Below are 18,943 nucleotides of genomic sequence, written 5' to 3'. Positions count from 1 at the left end.
TTCCTGTTAGGAAACACATTATTTCCATGGTTCTTACTCCATTAAGGCTTTCTGTACTTAACTGGATTGATCAGAGTTTTCCACTAAGCATAAGACTTGGAGTTGCAGATTTTCCAAGCAATTCTTCCCACTGCCCATGCATTCCTTTTTAGTCTTCTCATGATTGTTCTTAATTGTATAGCTCCATCAAATGTTCTTTTTTCCAATTTCTTAAATTATCAATATCTATATCATTCATGAGTATAATTAGTTGGGTCTAACTAGATCTGCTCAATATACATATGAGACTGGAAGTTGGATCTTCTTTATAACTGTAACTATAAAATTATATATAGGTCATCTAAAGTTACAAAGTAGCCCATATTTCATCTTACTCTCATTATATAAGCTATTGATAGCAGGTATGTTTTTCCCTAAGTAACTTTTTTCTACAAGAATTTATTATCTTTGAAAATTTCCAATAATATTTTATGATAAATAGGCTTATAATATCATCTTACAAATAAAATGTTATGCTGTCTTACCTCTGTGGAGGAGGGACACTGGGCGACCAAGATCTAGTCCTTCCTATAACATCCACTCGGTGAGGAGACCCTGATGGTGAACAATAATTTGATGACATTACTTGTTCTGGCACTGACAATGTTGAGCTTTGAAGATCTCGACCATTGTGTCGATAATCTAAAGGTGGAAATATTAAGATTATAGTTATCTATACACTAAGATCTCTTGTATTTTGTATTTCACTGAAAAAACATAAAATGTTAGTGAAGTTGAAAAGCTCTGAATATACTAAATGTAAAGCATAACAGTAAGATAAAATAATATTTTATAAACACTTAAATTGAAAAGGAAAGACAAATATTCAAATATTTAGAGAGCTACTATGTCCAAGGCCCTATGCTAGGTAGAGTAAAACTTTTTTACACAGTTAATAATCTTCAGTAAAAGATTCAAGTTTATTCTAAGAACATTTTCATCTCTTCATTGACCTAGAAGAGCTTCAAATAATTCTCAACAATTATAAAGGAGGGAGGCTCCAATAAAGATTTAAAAAAAAAAAAAAAGTGGGAGGGGATATGGGGATATATGTATGCATATGGCTGATTCACTTTGTTGTACAACAGAAACTAACACAGTATTGTGAAGCAATTATACTCCAATAAAGATCTATTTAAAAAAATAAAATAGGGAGTTCCGGGAAGATGGCGGAAGAGTAAGACGCGGAGATCACCTTCCTCTCCACAGATACACCAGAAATACATCTACGCGTGGAACAACTCCTACGGAGCACCTACTGAACGCTGGCAGAAGACCTCAGACCTCCCAAAAGGCAAGGAACCCCCCACGTACCTGGTTAGGGCAAAAGAAAAAACTAAACAGAGACAAAAGAATAGGGACGGGTCCTGCACCAGCGGGAGAGAGCTGTGAAGGAGGAAAAGTGTCCACACACTAGGAGCCCCTTCGCGGGTGGAGACTTCGGGAGGCGGAGTGGGGGAGCTTGGGAGCCGCGGAGGAGAGCACAGCAACAGGGGTGCGGAGGGAAAAGCGGACAGATTCCAGCGCAGAGGATCGGGCCGACCGGCACTCACCAGCCGACAGGCTTGTCTGCTCGCCCGCCGGGGCGGGCGGGACTGGGAGCTGAGGCTCCGGCTTTTGTCGGAGCGCCGGGAGAGGACTGAGGTTGGCGGCGTGAACACAGCCTGCAGGGCGTTGGTGCGCCGCGGCTGGCCGGGAGAGAGTCTGGGGAGGGGTCTGGACCTGCCGAAGAGGCAAGAGACTTTTACGTCCCTCTTTGTTTCCTGGTGCACGAGGAGGGGGGATTGGGAACGCTGCTTGGGAGAGCTCCGGAGACGGGCGCGAGCCGCGGCCAGGAGTGCGGAGCCCAGAGACGGACATGGGACGCTAAGGCCGCTGCTGCCGCCGCCAGGAGGCCTGTGTGCGAGCGCAGGTCACTAGCCACACGCCCTTCCGGGGAGCCTGTGCAGCCCGCCGCTGCCGGGGTCCCGGGATCTGGGGACGGCTCCCCCGGGAGAGCGCACGGCGCGCCTCAGGCTGCAGCTTCACGCCGGCCTCTGCCGCTGCAGGCCCGCCCTGCACTCTGTGACCCTCCCTACCCCCCGGCCTGGGTGAGCCAGAGCCTCCGAATCAGCGGCTCCTTTAACCCCGTCCTGTCTGAGCAAAGAACAGACGCCCTCCGGCGACCTACACGCACAGGCGGGGCCAAATCCAAAGCTGAGCCCCTGGGAGCTGTGAGAACAAAGAAGAGAAAGGGAAATCTCTTCCAGCAGCCTCAGAAGCAGCGGATTAAAGCTCCACAATCAACTTGATATACCCTGCATCTGTGGAATACCTGAATAGACAACGAATCATCCCAAATTAAGGAGCCCTGTGGATGAAAGGCTCTTGGTGCTGCAGCCAGGACTCAGTGCTGTGCCTCTGAGGTGGGAGAGCCAACTTCAGGACACTGGTCCACAAGAGGCCTCCCAGCTGCACATAATATCAAACAGCAAAAATCTCCGAGAGATCTCCATCTCAACGCCAGCACCCAGCTTCACTCAACGACCAGCAAGCTACAGTGCTGGACATCCTATGCCAAACAACTAGCAAGACAGGAACACAACCCCACCCATTAGCAGAGAGGCTGCCCAAAATCATAATAAGTCTACAGACACCCCAAAACACACCACCAGACGTGGACCTGCCCACCAGAAAGACAAGATCCAGCCTCATACACCAGAACACAGGCACTAGTACCCTCCACCAGGAAGCCTACACAACCCACTGAACCAACCTTAGCCACTGGGGACAGACTCAAAAAACAACAGGAACTACGAACCTTCAGCCTGCAAAAAAAAAAAAAAGGAGACCCCAAACACAGTAAGATAAGCAAAATGAAAAGACAGAAAAACACACAGCAGATGAAGGAGCAAGATAAAAACCCACCAGACCTAACAAATGAAGAGGAAATAGGCAGTCTACCTGAAAAAGAATTCAGAATAATGATAGTAAGGTTGATCCGAAATCTTGGAGATAGAATGGACAATAGAATGGACAAATTGCAAGAATCAGTTAACAAGGACCTAGAAGAACTAAAGATGAAACAAGCAACGATGAACAACACAATAAATGAAATTAAAAGTACTCTAGATGGGATCAATAGCAGAATAACTGAGGCAGAAGAACGGATAAGTGACCTGGAAGATAAAATAGTGGAAATAACTACTGCAGAGCAGAATAAAGAAAAAAGAATGAAAAGAACTGAGGACAGTCTCAGAGACCTCTGGGACAACATTAAACGCACCAACATTCGAATTATAGGGGTTCCAGAAGAAGAAGAGAAAAAGAAAGGGACTGAGAAAATATTTGAAGAGATTATAGTTGAAAACTTCCCTAATATGGGAAAGGAAATAGTTAATCAAGTCCAGGAAGCACAGAGAGTCCCATACAGGATAAATCCAAGGAGAAATACGCCAAGACACATATTAATCAAACTGTCAAAAATTAAATACAAAGAAAACATATTAAAAGCAGCAAGGGAAAAACAACAAATAACACACAAGGGAATCCCCATAAGGTTAACAGCTGATCTTTCAGCAGAAACTCTGCAAGCCAGAAGGGAGTGGCAGGACATATTGAAAGTGTTGAAGGAGAAAAACCTGCAACCAAGATTACTCTACCCAGCAAGGATCTCATTCAGATTTGATGGAGAAATTAAAACCTTTACAGACAAGCAAAAGCTGAGAGAGTTCAGCACCACCAAACCACCTCTACAACAACTGCTAAAGGAACTTCTCTAGGCAAGAAACACAAAAGAAGGAAAGGACCTACAATAACAAACCCAAAACAATGAAGAAAATGGGAATAGGAACACACATATCGATAATTACCTTAAATGTAAATGGACTAAATGCTCCCACCAAAAGACACAGATTGGCTGAATGGATACAAAAACAAGACCCATATATTTGCTGTCTACAAGAGACCCACTTCAGACCTAGAGACACATACAGACTGAAAGTAAGGGGATGGAAAAAGGTATTTCATGCAAGTGGAAACCAAAAGAAAGCTGGAGTAGCAATTCTCATATCAGACAAAATAGACTTTAAAACAAAGACTATTAGAAGAGACAAAGAAGGACACTACATAATGATCAAGGGATCAATCCAAGAGGAAGATATAACAATTGTAAATATTTAAGCACCCAACATAGGTGCACCTCAATACATAAGGCAAATACTGACAACCATAAAAGGGGAAATCGACAGTAACACATTCATAGTAGGGGACTTTAACACCCCACTTTCACCAATGGACAGATCATCCAAAATGAAAATAAATAAGGAAACACAAGCTTTAAATGATACATTAAACGACATGGAGTTAATTGATATTTATAGGACATTCCATCCAAAAACAACAGAATACACATTTTTCTCAAGTGCTCATGGAACATTCTCCAGGATAGATCATATCTTGGGTCACAAATCAAGCCTTGGTAAATTTAAGAAAATTGAAATTGTATCAAGTATCTTTTCTGACCACAATGCCATGAGACTAGATATCAATTACAGGAAAAGATCTGTAAAAAATACAAACACATGGAGGCTAAACAATACACTACTTAATAATGAAGATATCACTGAAGAAATCAAAGAGGAAATCAAAAAATACCTAGAAACAAATGACAATGGAGACACAACGACCCAAAACCTGTGGGATGCAGCAAAAGCAGTTCTAAGGGGGAAGTTTATAGCAATACAAGCCCACCTTAAGAAGCAGGAAGCATCTCGAATAAACAACCTAACCTTGCACCTCAAGCAATTAGAGAAAGAAGAACAAAAAAACCCCAAAGCTAGCAGAAGGAAAGAAATCATAAAAATCAGATCAGAAATAAATGAAAAAGAAATGAAGGAAACAATAGCAAAGATCAATAAAACTAAAAGCTGGTTCTTTGAGAAGATAAACAAAATAGATAAACCACTAGCCAGACTCATCAAGAAAAAAAGGGAGAAGACCCAAATCAATAGAATTAGAAATGAAAAAGGAGAGGTAACAACTGACACTGCAGAAATAAAAGAGATCATGAGAGATTACTACAAGCAACTCTATGCCAATAAAATGGACAATCTGGAAGAAATGGACAAATTCTTAGAAAGGCACAACCTGCCAAGACTGAATCAGGAAGAAATAGAAAATATGAACAGACCAATCACAAGCACTGAAATTGAAACTGTGATTAAAAATCTTCCAACAAAGAAAAGCCCTGGACCAGATGGCTTCACAGGCGAATTCTATCAAACATTTAGAGAAGAGCTAACACCTATCCTTCTCAAACTCTTCCAAAATATAGCAGAGGGAGGAACACTCCCAAACTCCTTCTACGAGGCCACCATCACCTTGATACCAAAACCAGACAAGGATGTCACAAAGAAAGAAAACTACAGGCCAATATCACTGATGAACATAGATGCAAAAATCCTCAACAAAATACTAGCAAACAGAATCCAACAGCACATTAAAAAGATCATACACCATGATCAAGTGGGGTTTATTCCAGGAATGCAAGGATTCTTCAATATACGCAAATCTATCAATGTGATAAACCATATTAACAAACTGAAGGAGAAAAACCATATGATCATCTCAATAGATGCAGAGAAAGCTTTTGACAAAATTCAACACCCATTTATGATAAAAACCCTGCAGAAAGTAGGCATAGAGGGAACTTTCCTCAACATAATAAAGGCCATATATGACAAGCCCACAGCAAACATCATCCTCAATGGTGAAAAACTGAAAGCATTTCCACTAAGATCAGGAACAAGACAAGGTTGCCCACTCTCACCACTCTTATTCAACATAGTTTTAGAAGTTTTAGCCACAGCAATCAGAGAAGAAAAGGAAATAAAAGGAATCCAAATCGGAAAAGAAGAAGTAAAGCTGTCACTGTTTGCAGATGACATGATCCTATACATAGAGAACCCTAAAGATGCTACCAGAAAACTACTAGAGCTAATCAATGAATTTGGTAAAGTGGCAGGATACAAAATTAATGCACAGAAATCTCTGGCATTCCTATATACTAATGATGAAAAATCTGAAAGTGAAATCAAGTAAACACTCCCATTTACCATTGCAACAAAAAGAATAAAATATCTAGGAATAAACCTACCTAAGGAGACAAAAGACCTGTATGCAGAAAATTATAAGACACTGATGAAAGAAATTAAAGATGATACAAATAGATGGAGAGATATACCATGTTCTTGGATTGGAAGAATCAACATTGTGAAAATGACTCTACTACCCAAAGCAATCTATAGATTCAATGCAATCCCTATCAAACTACCACTGGAATTTTTCACAGAACTAGAACAAAAAATTTCACAATTTGTGTGGAAACACAAAAGACCCCGAATAGCCAAAGCAATCTTGAGAACGAAAGAAGGAACTGGAGGAATCAGGCTCCCTGACTTCAGACTATACTACAAAGCTACAGTTATCAAGACGGTATGGTACTGGCACAAAAACAGAAAGATAGATCAATGGAACAGGATAGAAAGCCCAGAGATAAACCCATGCACATATGGACACCTTATCTTTGATAAAGGTGGCAGTAATGTACAATGGAGAAAGGACAGCCTCTTCAATAAGTGGTGCTGGGAAAACTGGACAGGTACATGTAAAAGTATGAGATTAGATCACTCCCTAACACCATACACAAAAATAAGCTCAAAATGGATTAAAGACCTAAATGTAAGGCCAGAAACTATTAAACTCTTAGAGGAAAACATAGGCAGAACACTCTATGACATAAATCACAGCAAGATCCTTTCTGACCCACCTCCTAGAGTAATGGAAGTAAAAACAAAAATAAACAAATGGGACCTAATGAAACTTCAAAGCTTTTGCACAGCAAAGGAAACCTTAAACAGGACCAAAAGACAACCCTCAGAATGGGAGAAAATATTTGCAAATGAAGCAACCGACAAAGGATTAATCTCCAAAATTTACAAGCAGCTCATGCAGCTCAATAACAAGAAAACAAACAACCCAATCCAAAAATGGGCAGAAGACCTAAATAGACATTTCTCCAAAGAAGATATACAGACTGCCAAGAAACACATGAAAGAATGCTCAACATCATTAATCATTAGAGAAATGCAAATCAAAACTACAATGAGATATCATCTCACACCAGTCAGAATGGCCATCATCAAAAAATCTAGAAACAATAAATGCTGGAGAGGGTGTGGAGAAAAGGGAACACTCTTGCACTGCTGGTGGGAATGTGAATTGGTTCAGCCACTATGGAGAACAGTATGGAGGTTCCTTAAAAAACTACAAATAGAACTACCATATGACCCAGCAATCCCACTACTGGGCATATACCCTGAGAAAACCAAAATTCAAAAAGAGTCATGTACCAAAATGTTCATTGCAGCTCTATTTACAATAGCCCGGAGATGGAAACAACCTAAGTGCCCGTCATCGGATGAATGGATAAAGAAGATGTGGCACATATATACAATGGAATATTACTCAGCCATAAAAAGAAACGAAATTGAGCTATTTGTAATGAGGTGGATAGACCTAGAGTCTGTCATACAGAGTGAAGTAAGTCAGAAAGAAAAAGACAAATACCGTATGCTAACACATATATATGGAATTTAAGGAAAAAAATGTCATGAAGAACCTAGGGGTAAAGCAGGAATAAAGACGCAGACCTTCTAGAGAACGGACTTGAGGTTATGGGGAGGGGAAGGGTGAGCTGTGACAGGGCGAGAGAGAGTCATGGGCATATACACACTAACAAACGTAGTAAGGTAGATAGCTAGTGGGAAGCAGCCGCATGGCACAGGGATATTGGCTCGGTGCTTTGTGACAGCCTGGAGGGGTGGGATAGGGAGGGTGGGAGGGAGGGAGACGCAACAGGGAAGACATATGGGAACATATGTTTATGTATGACTGATTCACTTTGTTATAAAGCAGAAACTAACACACCATTGTAAAGCAATTATACCCCAATAAAGATGTTAAAAAAAAAAAAAAAAAAAAAAAAAGAAAACACTCCCATTTACCATTGCAACAAAAAGAATAAAATATCTAGGAATAAACCTACCTAAGGAGACAAAAGATCTGTATGCAGAAAATTATAAGACACTGATGAAAGAAATTAAAGATGATACAAATAGATGGAGAGATATACCATGTTCTTGGATCGGAAGAATCAACATTGTGAAAATGACTCTACTACCGAAAGAAATCTATAGATTCAATGCAATCCCTATCAAACTACCACTGGCATTTTTCACAGAACTAGAACAAAAAATTTTGCAATTTGTATGGAAACACAAAAGACCCCGAATAGCCAAAGCAATCTTGAGAACGAAAGAAGGAACTGGAGGAATCAGGCTCCCAGACTTCAGACTATACTACAAAGCTACAGTTATCAAGACGGTATGGTACTGGCACAAAAACAGAAAGATAGATCAATGGAACAGGATAGAAAGCCCAGAGATAAACCCACGCACATATGGTCACCTTATCTTTGACAAAGGAGGCAGAAATGTACAGTGGAGAAAGGACAGCCTATTCAATAAGTGGTGCTGGGAAAACTGGACAGCTACATGTAAAAGTATGAAATTAGATCACTCCCTAACACCGTACACAAAAATAAGCTCAAAATGGATTAAAGACCTAAATGTAAGGCCAGAAACTATCAAACTCTTAGAGGAAAACATAGGCAGAACACTCTATGACATAAATCACAGCAAGGTCCTTTTTGACCCACCTCCTAGAGAAATGGAAATAAAAACAAGAGTAAACAAATGGGACCTAATGAAACTTAAAAGCTTTTGCACAGCAAAGGAAACCATAAAGAAGACCAAAAGACAACCCTCAGAATGGGAGAAAATATTTGCAAATGAAGCAACTGACAAAGGATTGATCTCCAAAATTTATAAGCAGCTCATGCAGCTTAATAACAAAAAAACAAACAACCCAATCCAAAAATGGGCAGAAGACCTAAATAGACATTTCTCCAAAGAAGATATACAGAGTGCCAACAAACACATGAAAGAATGCTCAACATCACTAATCATGAGAGAAATGCAAATCAAAACTACAATGAGATATCATCTTACACCAGTCAGAATGGCCATCATCAAAAAATCTAGAAACAATAAATGCTGGAGAGGGTGTGGAGAAAAGGGAACCCTCTTACACTGTTGGTGGGAATGTAAATTGATACAGCCACTGTGGAGAACAGTATGGAGGTTCCTTAAAAAGCTACAAATAGAACTACCATATGACCCAGCAATCCCACTACTGGGCATATACCCTGAGAAAACCATATTTCAAAAAGAGTCATGTACCAAAATGTTCATTGCAGCTCTATTTACAATAGCCCAGAGATGGAAACAACCTAAGTGTCCATCATCGGATGAATGGATAAAGAAGATGTGGCACATATATACAATGGAATATTACTCAGCCATAAAAAGAGACGAAATTGAGCTATTTGTAATGAGGTGGATAGACCTACAGTCTGTCATACAGACTGAAGTAAGTCAGAAAGAGAGAGACAAATACCGTATGCTAACACATATATATGGAATTTAAAAAAAAAAAATGTCATGAAAAACCTAGGGGTGAAACAGGAATAAAGACACAGACTTACTAGAGAATGGACTTGAGGCTATGGGGAGGGGGAAGGGTAAACGGTGACAAAGCGATAAAGAGGCATGGACATATATACACTACCAAACGTAAGGTAGATAGCTAGTGGGAAGCAGCCGCATAGCACAGGGAGATCAGCTCGGTGCTTTGTGACCGCCTGGAGGGGTGGGATAGGGAGGGTGGGAGGGAGGGAGACGCAAGCGGGAAGAGATATGGGAATATATGTATATATATAACTGATTCATTTTGTTGTGAAGCTGAAACTAACATACCATTGTAAAGCAATTATACTCCAATAAAGATGTTAAAAATAAATAAATAAATAAAATAAAATAAAATAAAATAAATAAATAAATAAAATGATTACCTTGACAAAAAGTTTCTAATTTCTATACTCTATAGTTATTTCTTTAAGAAATAAACAATATTAGAAAGCACTCTGAATACCATTTGAAGTAAATATGTAAATTCTGATATATTCCAAGCATTTGAAGTTATCTCCATATCCTTTTTATAAACATCAAAATCAGGACTATGGTACTGTAGTTTCTGAAATGTTATCTTTCAAATGCATTATTAAAATATGGTATATGATGAAAAAACCATGTCTCAAAAATTACACTGGATTTCAAAATAACAACATATAGGATATTACAGCAGTCTTTTTTCCTCAATGGATTATTAAATGATTCACTATATAGTAAAAAAAATTAATAACAACATTGAGACAAGAAACCATGATGTTTCATGGTAGCAAAAAGTAATGAACCCAGGGTAAACACTTTGAATTGTGTAGGTTTGTGAAATACTATTCTGTAACAACAAAAATTTTTCCAAAGAGTATATTAACCAAAATAATGAATGATTCCTGAAAAGTTTTTTTTCAAAAGATACAGTTCCTTTAACAGAATGGAAACATAATAACATGATCATTTTTTTGTCATCCTGGAAGTAGAAAATAAAAGAATTGAGATATGCCAAAAATGGCATCAAGATAAAGAGCTTTAATGACCTGAAGGAAAATATTTTGGGTGGAAAAAATCTGATGTGGCTAGATATTTAATAAAGAGAAGAAGTTGAAAAGTCAATTAAAGGACTAGAACACAAGCAGGAAAAAACTGCTAACGATCTCCAAGCAAGAGATCATGAGAAATATGACTTTTTAAGGTTTAATTCACAAACCATAAAACACGAAAAATATTTTTGCAGTCTTAGTGAATTAATATATTGTTAACCCTTAGTGCAAAAAATAAAGACTAAAAGATATTCATTGGGTTTTTTAAAAGTAGTACACTGGTAGCATGCAAACTGACTCATATTCTATCAAAAACTGTCCAACAAAAACTATCAGTCACTGATGCAACTGCAGCACGTCTTACATACAATAAAACATATTTTGTTCATGATAAAATTAGTTATGCTTATGAAATTTGCTGAGCTAATTAACCTTCAAGAAGAAGAGAATCAAACATTTTTATAATATTTTGAGTATAATATATATAAAAATTTTGCCAGAATTTATTAAAAAATAGCTACTTACCTAAAATATTAAATCATCAGATAAATTTCTAACCATAAATGAGGCAATATTTTAAACCACAATACCATAATTTCAAAATGTAGCTGCACCTGATACTAATCCACATAACAACAATGAAAAAAATTTCAAAAAGTGGATTCAAATATTTGACATACTTGGGTATGTTAGTGATGTTAGAAAGATTTTTTTCACAGTTAGTGAAGTATAAAGAAGTTTCAGTTATATAACTTCTCAAATTTATAGTGAAATCCTTATTACTTAGTAGTTTAAAAATAGAAAATTGGTATTACTTATGAGACATCTTTCAATAGAATATTCAATCTAAGAACTGGTACAGGTATTCCAGCAACTAGAATTATTCAGTTTAAATTGCCATAGGCTGTTTCGGGGGAGGGGGCATAAAGAGGCAAGTCCTTTGTACCTCATTACATTTATCTATCTATTTACATATTTACTGGTAAATAATGATGAGTCACACTTCCTTATTATCACTATAAAATAATTCTGAAATTCTTACCTGATACTACACCAATTCCATCATCGCAGTCATAGTCAGAGACTTCACTATCACTTATTCTCTTAGACCCTATGAAGCAAACAATAGCAATAATTAAAATTGCTGATCATTTAAGGAAAAAACCCCTCACCAACCTGAAAAACAAATGAAAGGATTTTGAATGGAATACTTGAGAATAAAAAAAAGAGAGAGAGAAGAAAAGTCATTTTGACCTTACAAACACCTGTTTTTACATATATTTCATTATGTGAGGGTATTATTTTTGAAATGTATAAGGTAAAGTTCCTAAAAGGATTAAAGCCTGAAATAATATTAAATAATACATGTTAGTGATTTGATGCTGATTGATAAAATCTATTGGACAAAAAGCCGAGTCAAAAATAGCTCAATCAGGTCAGTTTTAGATGCTTTTAGACAAAGGCATTTAAATCTAGTAAACTTCAAAATACAAACAATGTTATATTCAAAGACATTCATGTGTCTTCTTCTAATATGCATGACTAATGAATTAAATATACCCAATTCTTTAATCTTTACTTTTCACACTCATGGAGAGGAAGCATAATTTAAGACATCTTAAATGTTCTTCCCTTACTATTACTTTAGTTGTTTTCTGTTGCTTTGAGAAAAATACGAGAAATAAGTCATCCACAAACTGACTTACACATTGTGAACTGTGTTATGTTTTCTAAGAAACAACATAAGACAGAACAATAATAATTACTATAATTCAAGAGCCCTGTGTCTGTTTTCCTTACAACACAAATCTATAACAAAACTTTAAAACGTTAAGCATGCTATGGCAAAAGTAACATTAAATTGAATTAAGTAGAGCTTTGATGGCTAAAGCAGACTGTCCTCACACTTAATGATGACATATATCACATATATAAATAAACATGTTATAATTTGTTTTTTAATCTATCTTTTCTCCTACATGGAGAAAACACCTACATGGAGGTGTGCCTACAGGAATAGGCACACCTTACATAAGAGAAACTTCTATTTAAAGCATTTTTCCCTTCTTTGGTATCAGAAAATATTTAATGATAAATGAAGACAGTGTTGCTATTCAAAAGAGAACTTGTTTTGTCCGTCTACTTACATAATTCATTACTCATTACACAGACTAAATAAACTCTGTTATCAGAAAATAAGTACTTTCCTGTAAGGTTTATAAAACACTGAAAGCTCATGTTGCATAAAATAGCAATAATTAAAATGTTCTAGGAATGCCCTCCAACATTTGCAACCTCCCCTTAGAAATACTCTCTCTATATTTTGTTGTAATCCCTGCCTTCTTGGGAGAGGGGGTCTTTCTTTTTTGCCAGGAACTGCAGTTCTTGTTTTTCTCCTTTTAATGATTAGGTAATACCTATCATTTTTGGTCATGTCGTCCCACTGAATGTACTCACTACTATTTTCCTTCCAAATCCATATGTCATAAAGTTTTGGACCCAATTGAATCTGAGGCTCTTATAGCACCAGTTAATATGGAAACTACATTATCTGACAACATCCCAACAGAATGCTCACAAAAGGATTTATAGAATTAGGACATACATTCTAAATGAACTTGGGAGAAAGGAGGGATAACACAGATGAGGCTATTGAGGAGACTTAAGAAGAATTGCTCCGCTTGTAACAAGATTTCACCTTGTAAATGATCAAGGACAAAGCAATGATTAGTTTAATGTGCCAGGTACAGTACAGAGCATAAAGATTACGTGCTTTTCATATTGATCAAGGATCAGATCTGCCTTTAATGTAAAATAAGAATGACACCAGCAAAAGATGAAGTTCATTTTATCAGCCTTTATGAGCCCTCTTGTGTGTGAGGGTGCGGGTGAGAGTGGGAGGTGAGGTATATATGTGGTTTGTAAATGCTACTGCCTTTCAGAATCTTGATTACTTTCCTGATGGAAGTCTTGACCTATTTTGATATTAATCCTATAGAGGTTAAATATATTGCAGTTATGTTCTATGTGGATCTTGTCACATTCTGATGAAATCAAGTAATTAAGTTTAATGTCACGGAATGGATCAATCTTCTCTTTTAAAGAGAAGAAATTTTAAAATTTCTTTAAGAAATTTCCTGAGCTTTTATACAAGCACAGAGATACCCTTATTTTCTTCTGAAAGTTTAAAAATTTTGCTCTGTGCATTTATATCCTATCCATCTTGAACTAAGTTTCTGTACGGCATGAGATATGGATGCAACTGAACATTCTATATGGATAACACGTATCTCAGCATTGTTTATTTAATCATTCTATCTTTCCACAATGATCTGCAATGTCACTTCTGCTATAAATAAATGTATTCTATCTGCTAGGATCTGTTTGGTGCTCTACTTCTTTTTCCTTGTACAGGTTGTCTATCTATAAACAGTAACTCACTGTCTTTGTTATTACAATGTTATATATTGAAAAGCAAATCGTTTACCTAATTATTCATATATTTGATATTTCTCCTTTGCTCTTCCATTTAAATTTTAGATTCAGGTTATCAAACTGCACAAAAACATCCTATAGGGACTTTGATTTGAAATGCATTGAATCTATACATCAATTCAGTGGGAAATGGCATATTTTACAGCATTGTTTTACTAGCCATGAACATGGCATTCTCTTCATTTAAGTTTTCTTTAAGATCTCTCTATGAAATTTTTAACTTCGGTCACTCAAATTTTCCACATTTGTTGGATTTATCCTTTGTATCTTATCATTTCTATTGCTATTAGAAATACTGTTAAAATTATGTTTTCTAACCTAATTGCTCATAAACAGAAATGCAATTTTATTGTAAAATAATGTTAATCAACCATCTTGTTAAAGTCTCTTTTTTTCTTTACTTCTAATAAATTTATTATTGTTTAATTGGAATTTTTCTATGGAGACAATTTACTTCCCAGTCCTAATGTCTTTTTTCTTTCTTTTTCCTGTCTTTCTATGCTAGTAAGCATAATACTGGAAAGAACCAGAGAAAGTTTACAGTTCTTTCTAAATTCTGATTTTAAATAGAATTTTTCTAATATTTATCCATTTAAAGTGATATCTGCTGATTTTACATTCTGTAACATTGAGGAAAGTCTCTTATAAGTTCAGTGATATTTCATAAAGGATTTTCAATTTTTATTTACAATTCATTCTGGCCTGTTTCCTTCCTGTACTAACCTTTTGGTTTAGAAGCAAGGTTACACTAGCCCAACTAAATATTGAGAATTAGTCCTTTTTTATTCTCTGGGAGAATTTGTGTAGATTAAAAAAAAAATCTGTTCTTTGAAATTTTGAGAGAATTAATCTATAAAATTACCATGGTCTGGTGTTTCCTTTGTGGATATATTTTATTTTATTATTATTTTTTTGTGTGTGGTACGCGGGCCTCTCACTGTTGTGGCCTCTCCCGCTGCGGAGCACAGGCTCCGGATGCGCAGGCCCAGTGGCCATGGCTCACGGGCCCAGCCGCTCCGCGGCATGCAGGATCTTCCCAGACCGGGGCTCGAACCCGTGTCCCCTGCATCGGCAGGCGGACTCCCAACCACTGCGCCACCAGGGAAGCCCTGTGGGTATATTTTAAATTGCTAATTCCACTTTTTGGTAGATGTAGAATGACCTATTAATTCAAGGTTTAGTAAATTATATATTTTACAGGAATTTGTTCACTTTGTGTAAGTTTTCAAAGTGCTTGCTACAATGTTTAAATTTTATTTTATAATCTATTTTCTGATATATCAATTATACATCCATTTGAATACTAACCGTACCTTCTTTTTATTTCTTTACTACAGGTTTTTTTCTGGTTTTTTTTTTTTTTGGTACGCGGACCTCTCACTGTTGTGGCCTCTCCCGTTGCGGAGCACAGACTCCGGACGCGCAGGCTCAGCGGCCATGGCTCACGGGCCTAGCCGCTCCGCGGCATGTGGGATCCTCCCGGACCGGGGCACAAAGCCGTGTCCCCTGCATCGGCAAGCGTACTCTCAAGCACTGCGCCACCAGGGAAGCCCACTACAGGTTTATTTTGTAATTCACTTAAAGGATTAAATTTTGGGCTCCATAATCCTTAACTAGAAATTTGTTTTAGACTCTTCTTTAATGGTGGTACATTTGTTGATTTTTCTCTCTAGTTCTAATTTAATGCTTATTGAAGTTATTTCGTTTATACATGCAAGTTTAAAATTATTTTAATAGATGTAAAAAAATCATGTGAAAAAGTTTAACCCCCATTCATGATAAAATGTATCAGCAAACTACTGAGAAGGAAACTTCCTCAAACTGATAAAGGGCATCTACAAAAAACAAATCAAAGGATTATACTATTAAAACTGTAAAAAGGGCATCACTATAATCAATATAGAATTAAAGACATTAACGTTTTCAAACTGTAGCTCTTTCTCCACAAATATTGTAAAGTACCTAATATTTTAAAATGACCTTAGAGAGTGAATATGAGTGTTTTCTGTCAAGGATATAGTTCTTTCATCTTTCTAAAATTAAAATTTCTGTTCACTATTTTAAAAATCACAATATATAAAAAGTTTTCAAGTAAGGAAATAGGTTAGTTGTTAAAATATTTCAAGATATTAATTAAAGCTTACATTTTTATTGCAGACATTTTAATAATAAATAGACAAATACAGGAAAGCCATTTCCCCCTAATTTTTTTCATTGCAGTTTGCTGCTTTCCCTAATATCTACTACATTTGATATCCTCCAATTCCAAAATACATGAATCTTCATTTATAAGCAAGATAGACATTTGTCTTTACCCTTCCAAACTTACTGTTTACTTCTCTCACCTCTATTTACTGAAATTCTACTTATTCTTTACCCTGCTAAAGGACAAGACTTGGCAGAATCTGTAAGAAGATAATGGTTAAAGAGCCTTGTAAATAATAGGAATCCAGGTTCTAGGACCTCTCCAGAGTCCAGTGATACTTTAGGATTCCAGGATAGTAGCTACATGATGCATCTGGGAAGGCGGGATGCTAAGTACCACAGCAACCAGCATTAGTAAAAATTGCCATGGGTAGACCTGGCTTCAAGTAACCATTGCACACTGGGACATATCAGTGAAGCTCAATAAGGAATAAAAATTAGTGGGTCTTTCCTGAACGTTGTCTTTTTTTAGAGTTTTCTAAGCCTAGGGTTTTTTTAGAGGTTTTCTAGAACCTCTGTTGAGTGTTGGGAATAGGTAAGGAGAAGGAATAAGACAGATATTTGACTAGGAAAATGGGTACCTAAGAGTCAGATTAAATATAATTTTTTTAAAATTGTATTTCATATACATGTTTGTAAATAAGGGTTTTGCTTGCTACCTAAGTATAATGAATCTTTGGACCAATCACAATATCAAGCACAATAAACATAACAGGCAACTAAATATTTGTTGATGTCATTAAAATAATGTAGATTTCAAAAGAAAGCAAGAAAGGAGAAAAAAAGACAAACCAAAAATAAATGATGTGTAAAATATTAAGCAAAATTTATAAGAAATTACATTAAATGTAAATGTAAAATTATCCCAATAAAAGATAAATCTTATCAGAATGGATTTAAGAAGAGAAACTCTACATTGTTTTCAATAGACAAATCTTAAATATAAGGACACAAAGAGGTGGAAGATAAAAGGATTGAAAAAGATATACCATACAAAAACAAGTAACAGCAACAACAAAAAAGCAGCTGCAGCAAACATCAAACAAAGCAGGTCTTAAGGAAGAAGTATTCCTAGATAGAGAGACACTATGTAATGACAAAATTATCAGTCTATTAGGAAAAATATATAACAATTCTGGATTTGTATGTATGTACCTAGTAACATAACTTCAAAATATATAAAGCAAACAGTGACAAATTTACAAGGAGAAAAGTCCACAATCACACATGGAGATTTTAACATACTTCTCTCAATAACTGATGGAGTAATCAGATGAAAAATCAGAAAAAACAACCCAGAAAATTTGAAAAACAAAGTTAATAAACCTGATAAACTTGATATATGTTGAACATGAACCACACAGTGACAAAATAAACATTCTTTTCAAGAACACTTACCAAAATTGATTACATGTAGCACCATAAAGCAAACAACTAATTTTATAGATTCCAATTATTTAAAGTATGTACTCTGATAAGAGGGCAATTATGCTCAATATCGATATTTTAAGAATCCCTAGAGTTTGGAAATTTAATAATACACTCCTAAATAGTCCACAGGTAAATTAAAGTACAATAACATTATCACACCACATTAAAAATTATCTATGTATCCTTCTGAAATGAGGAGAAACAAACAAATTAAACTTAAAGAAAGGAAAGAAATAACAAGAATAAGAAGAAAATTTAATGGAAAAGAAAACAAACATACAGCCTAGAAGTAAACAAAACAAAAAGTTCACTGTTTGAAAGACTAGTAAAATCGATAGCTCATCAGCAAGTCTGACCAAGAACAAAAAAAGGAAAAGGAACAAATTACCATATAAGGGAAAAGAGGACATGACTACACATTCAACAGACATTAAATGGATAATAAGATGCTATTATGAACAATTTAGTGCAAATAAATTTTTTAAAAATTGGAGAAATATTCAAATTCTAAGAAAAATCCAACTTAACAAAGCTAACACAAGAAAACATAAAATTTTGAATAGTTCTAAATCTAGTAGAGAAATTGGAATTGGAACTGGAATTCAACACCTACACACAGAGAAACTGCCAACCCTGGAAACATACATGGTGAATACTTCTAACCACGTACAGAAAAAAAAATACCAATAATGTACATATTCTGTCAAACAACAGAAAATGAGGATACACTTCCAAACACTTTATGAGGCCAGAAAAACATTTAAAACTTTTATCGACCAAAAGATCCCATTAAAGAGTGGAAAGGCCAGCCATAGAGTAGAATACATTTTCAATACATATATCCTATAACTAATTCAAATCTATACTTTAGAAAACACTCATAAATCAATAAAAAAATAAAGAACCCCAAAGAAAAATGGGCAAGACATTTGACTAGGCTCTTCATAAAGGGGGATATCTAAATGGCCAGTTAACCTAAGAAAAGGTTATTAGAGAAATGTAAATTAAAGCCACAATGAGGTAATAATGCACACCCACCTGAATGGGTGGGTGAAAACAACTAAAAATACCAAATATAAAGTAAGATATAAGGAAACTCAAACCCTCATTCAC

General features: G+C 36.1%; 1 protein-coding gene across 34 annotated transcripts in view; it reads right to left on the bottom strand.

The window, feature by feature from the left end:
* RIMS2 (regulating synaptic membrane exocytosis 2) overlaps positions 1 to 18,943 on the bottom strand; it is a gene marked incomplete at its 5' end in the record, with an annotated part of 584,629 nt that overhangs the window by 219,487 nt on the left and 346,199 nt on the right. For 33 of the 34 annotated variants that reach the window (XM_082858710.1, XM_082858742.1, XM_082858715.1 and 30 more), the window contains 2 exons: positions 525 to 681; positions 11,742 to 11,810. In XM_082858710.1, coding sequence (XP_082714836.1) covers positions 525 to 681; positions 11,742 to 11,810 — 226 coding nt within the window. Of the gene's footprint in view, positions 1 to 524; positions 682 to 11,741; positions 11,844 to 18,943 lie in introns of all 34 variants that reach the window. The other variant, XM_082858721.1, reaches the window with a different exon arrangement.

The sequence above is a fragment of the Leucopleurus acutus genome (genome assembly GCF_964270905.1).
Source record: "Leucopleurus acutus genome assembly, chromosome: 17".
Lineage (NCBI taxonomy): Eukaryota > Metazoa > Chordata > Mammalia > Artiodactyla > Delphinidae > Leucopleurus > Leucopleurus acutus.
Note: the sequence above shows the minus strand (reverse complement) of the source record. Positions and strands in the feature narration are given on the sequence as shown.